The sequence below is a fragment of the Sinocyclocheilus rhinocerous genome, unplaced genomic scaffold (genome assembly GCF_001515625.1).
Source record: "Sinocyclocheilus rhinocerous isolate Xijiao unplaced genomic scaffold, SAMN03320098_v1.1 scaffold1553, whole genome shotgun sequence".
NCBI classification, from domain to species: domain Eukaryota; kingdom Metazoa; phylum Chordata; class Actinopteri; order Cypriniformes; family Cyprinidae; genus Sinocyclocheilus; species Sinocyclocheilus rhinocerous.
In genome coordinates this window covers 519,734-522,805 of record NW_015639764.1, presented here as the reverse complement: position 1 = coordinate 522,805, position 3,072 = coordinate 519,734, and the positions used below count along the sequence as shown (strand labels likewise).

Below are 3,072 nucleotides of genomic sequence, written 5' to 3'. Positions count from 1 at the left end.
TATATATATATATATATATAATCTGAAAATAAGATTAAAAATAAGATTTAGATTTAAAATATGTTGATATGTAATTTTGACAGTTTCATAGATTCCAGCCTTTCCTCATTTAAGTAGTTGTCAAATATGTTACGAATGTAGCCGTCGAGTGAAAGCTTCTTTAGTCACTTTTTATCTCTGAGTAAAGCAACATTTCACACATGTGACAGTCTGCAAGAGGTTTATCGGTGTGGTATGTTATTTCTGTCACTAACATTATCTGATTGCAGCTCTTCACACACAGACTGCGTCTGCAGGTTTCTCTGCTGGTGTTTTACTGTAGCGTGTCTCTGTAACCCTCCTGATCATGTTGTTCCTCTCGTGGGCTCCTGACTCTCTCCAAACCTGTTTCTCTCTCTCTCTCTCTCTCTCCTCCTGCTTCACTCCATGCGTCTGCAGGGCTTTGGCTTTGTAACTTTTGAAACGAGCGCAGACGCAGATCGTGCGCGGGAGAAACTAAACGGTACAATCGTAGAAGGACGTAAAATCGAGGTGCTTTCCTTTTCCCCTTCTCTCCGTCCTCCTTTCCTGCCTGCTGACCTCATTTCCTGTCCTCATCCTGAGATTCCCGAGCATCTGCACAATACCTGTCCAAGTTTGTGTGTGTGTTTGTGACGTCTGAAAACAATATTCTGGGTTAAATATGGCTTATGCTCTATTGACAACTTATGTGATAAACAGGGTGAATCTCACAAAAAATATGTCCGGGTCATATTTATTAAATGCCAAAAAAAATAATATATATATACACACTAATGCTGTCAAACGATTAATCGCGATTAATCGCATCTAGAATAAAAGTTTTTGTTCACATAATATATGTGTGTGTACTGTGTATATTTATTATGTATATATAAATACAAACACATGCATGTATATATTTAGAAAAATATGTAATGCTAATATATGAAATATACTTATATATAATTATATGAATATAATTATAAATTATATTAATATAAATATATACATGTAAATACATGTAAAAAAAATCTAAATATATACTGTATGTGTGTGCTTTTATATATACATAATAAATATACACAGTACACACACATTTATTTTGTGAACAAAAAATTAATCACGATTAATCATTTTACAGCACTAATATACACATATCTTTGAGCAAATACTGTCAATAGAAATTAAGGTGAAAATTACCCAGACTATTTTTTTTTATCTCTGAGAGCAATTGAATCTGTTTGATGTAAAGCTGAATCTATAAAATATAAAAAGAGCTGAATCTTATTATATTCATCATCCTCCACCATCTTCCATTGGATAATGTACAACCAGTTTAAAACAAACCTTATTTCAGATCATACATCATGCTCCAGTGTTGTTTACTTTTGTTATTCATGGGAGATTTTTTTTTTCCATTGCTTGTGTATGTCATCAATTCAAAGCATTTGTTAAATAACACCAAAACTCCAAAAATGAAGGAAAATATCCAAATATAGTAACAAATTCTGTAAAGTGTGGTGTGCATGGCTCAGAACAGCCAAAAGAGATGCATTATGGGTGATTACCGGAAGAGCAGAGGGATATTACTCACATGCATGCATGTTTGCATGAGTGCGGTGTTCGTATGCATGTGTTTTTGAGGTATGTTCCTGCGGCGCGCTCACATCTCTCTCTCTCTCAGGTGAACAACGCCACGGCGAGAGTGATGACGAATAAGAAAGTAGTAAACCCGTACACAAACAGTAAGAGCTCCTCTCAGCATTACAGCTGTTTAACGCGTCTGACTTTCACTGACAGATGCGGGATCTCTCTCCTGTGTTTCTGCAGGCTGGAAACTCAATCCGGTGGTAGGAGCCGTTTACGGACCCGAGCTCTACGCAGGTGAAGAAGAGCATCACTGTATTCTATTGTCTTGCACACCTGTTTGCACAGAAATCACAGAAAGAGATCCGTTTGACCGGTGCTGAAACATTTGCAGGGGTTTTCCTCCTTTACTTTAAAAACAGTCATTCAAAATGAATCAATTCCCCTCATCGCTCATATGTTAATGAACTGCTATTTGTAGTGTAATTATCATGAAGACTTGTCAAGTGTTTTTTGCCGTTTCGTTTCAAAAGATGCGGAAACCTTTTGTTCATGCAAAGCTCGCTACCACAATGGGACTGTGGTTGCTGTAAGGTGCACATAATTGGCCCAACGAAGGTATCCAATGGTGGCTGAAGATTTCCTGCATGTTCGGTCTTTTTCTGTGCACAAAGTAATGTAACTTCAATCAAATTCTAATCTGACTCCATTTTATTATGACCTTGAATTTAGGTTAGAATGCCAATGAGTATTGATCATTCATAGGATAATCTATCTGTCCATTTAACTCTTTAATCTTATTGTACTCATTCTTTCGGATTCCTATAACACTTCGAGTCTCTCACCGGCCGGGTATACAGAGCTCATACTCACAAACTCATCAGTCTTGGTCATTAGACAGAGGCGATTGACTAATATTATAGAAGACGTGTACCTACTTTGCTCATTCTAGAACATATTATTTAGTCCCCATAAATCGGATCACACTTAATTAAGGTAAGACTATATCTAACCAGAGATCATGACCATTACTATAGGACCCAGCTGACCTAATTAACTTCCTCTAATGGTAATATAACCATGCCATAGTTTCCCACGTACACTTAGTTACAATAATATTACTATAATCAGGGGTTGAGGCTCACCCTATTCAGATCAGCTATAAACGGAAAACCCATTATTAGCCTCTACAGTCTAAGTATACATAACTAATGCCAATGTGTTAGTCGGAGCTCTAAAACATCATTTTAGTCCATTACTAACCTGAGCGTAGATTTGTGGTGTTATGGACTTAAAGGTGGGGTAAGCGATTTTTCAAAAACGCTTTAGAAAACTGATTCGGACCGAATAGCAAAACAAACTTGTAGCCAATCAGCAGTAAGGGGCATGTCTACTCATGATGTGGAGGAGAGAGAGTTCAGTGCACAGGACGGACATTAGCGAGCCAAGCGACAGAAAGATAGAGATGGCGGATAAAAAACAAAA

The 3,072-nt window shown here is 37.1% G+C and overlaps 1 protein-coding gene across 1 annotated transcript in view; it reads left to right on the top strand.

The window, feature by feature from the left end:
* The window catches only part of LOC107751640 (RNA binding protein fox-1 homolog 3-like), an 80,690-nt gene that overhangs the window by 58,503 nt on the left and 19,115 nt on the right, over positions 1-3,072 (top strand). Inside the window, exons 5-7 of the mRNA XM_016567380.1 lie at positions 439-531; positions 1,685-1,745; positions 1,831-1,884. Of these exons, the coding sequence (XP_016422866.1) occupies positions 439-531; positions 1,685-1,745; positions 1,831-1,884 (208 nt within the window). The remainder of the gene's footprint in view (positions 1-438; positions 532-1,684; positions 1,746-1,830; positions 1,885-3,072) is intronic.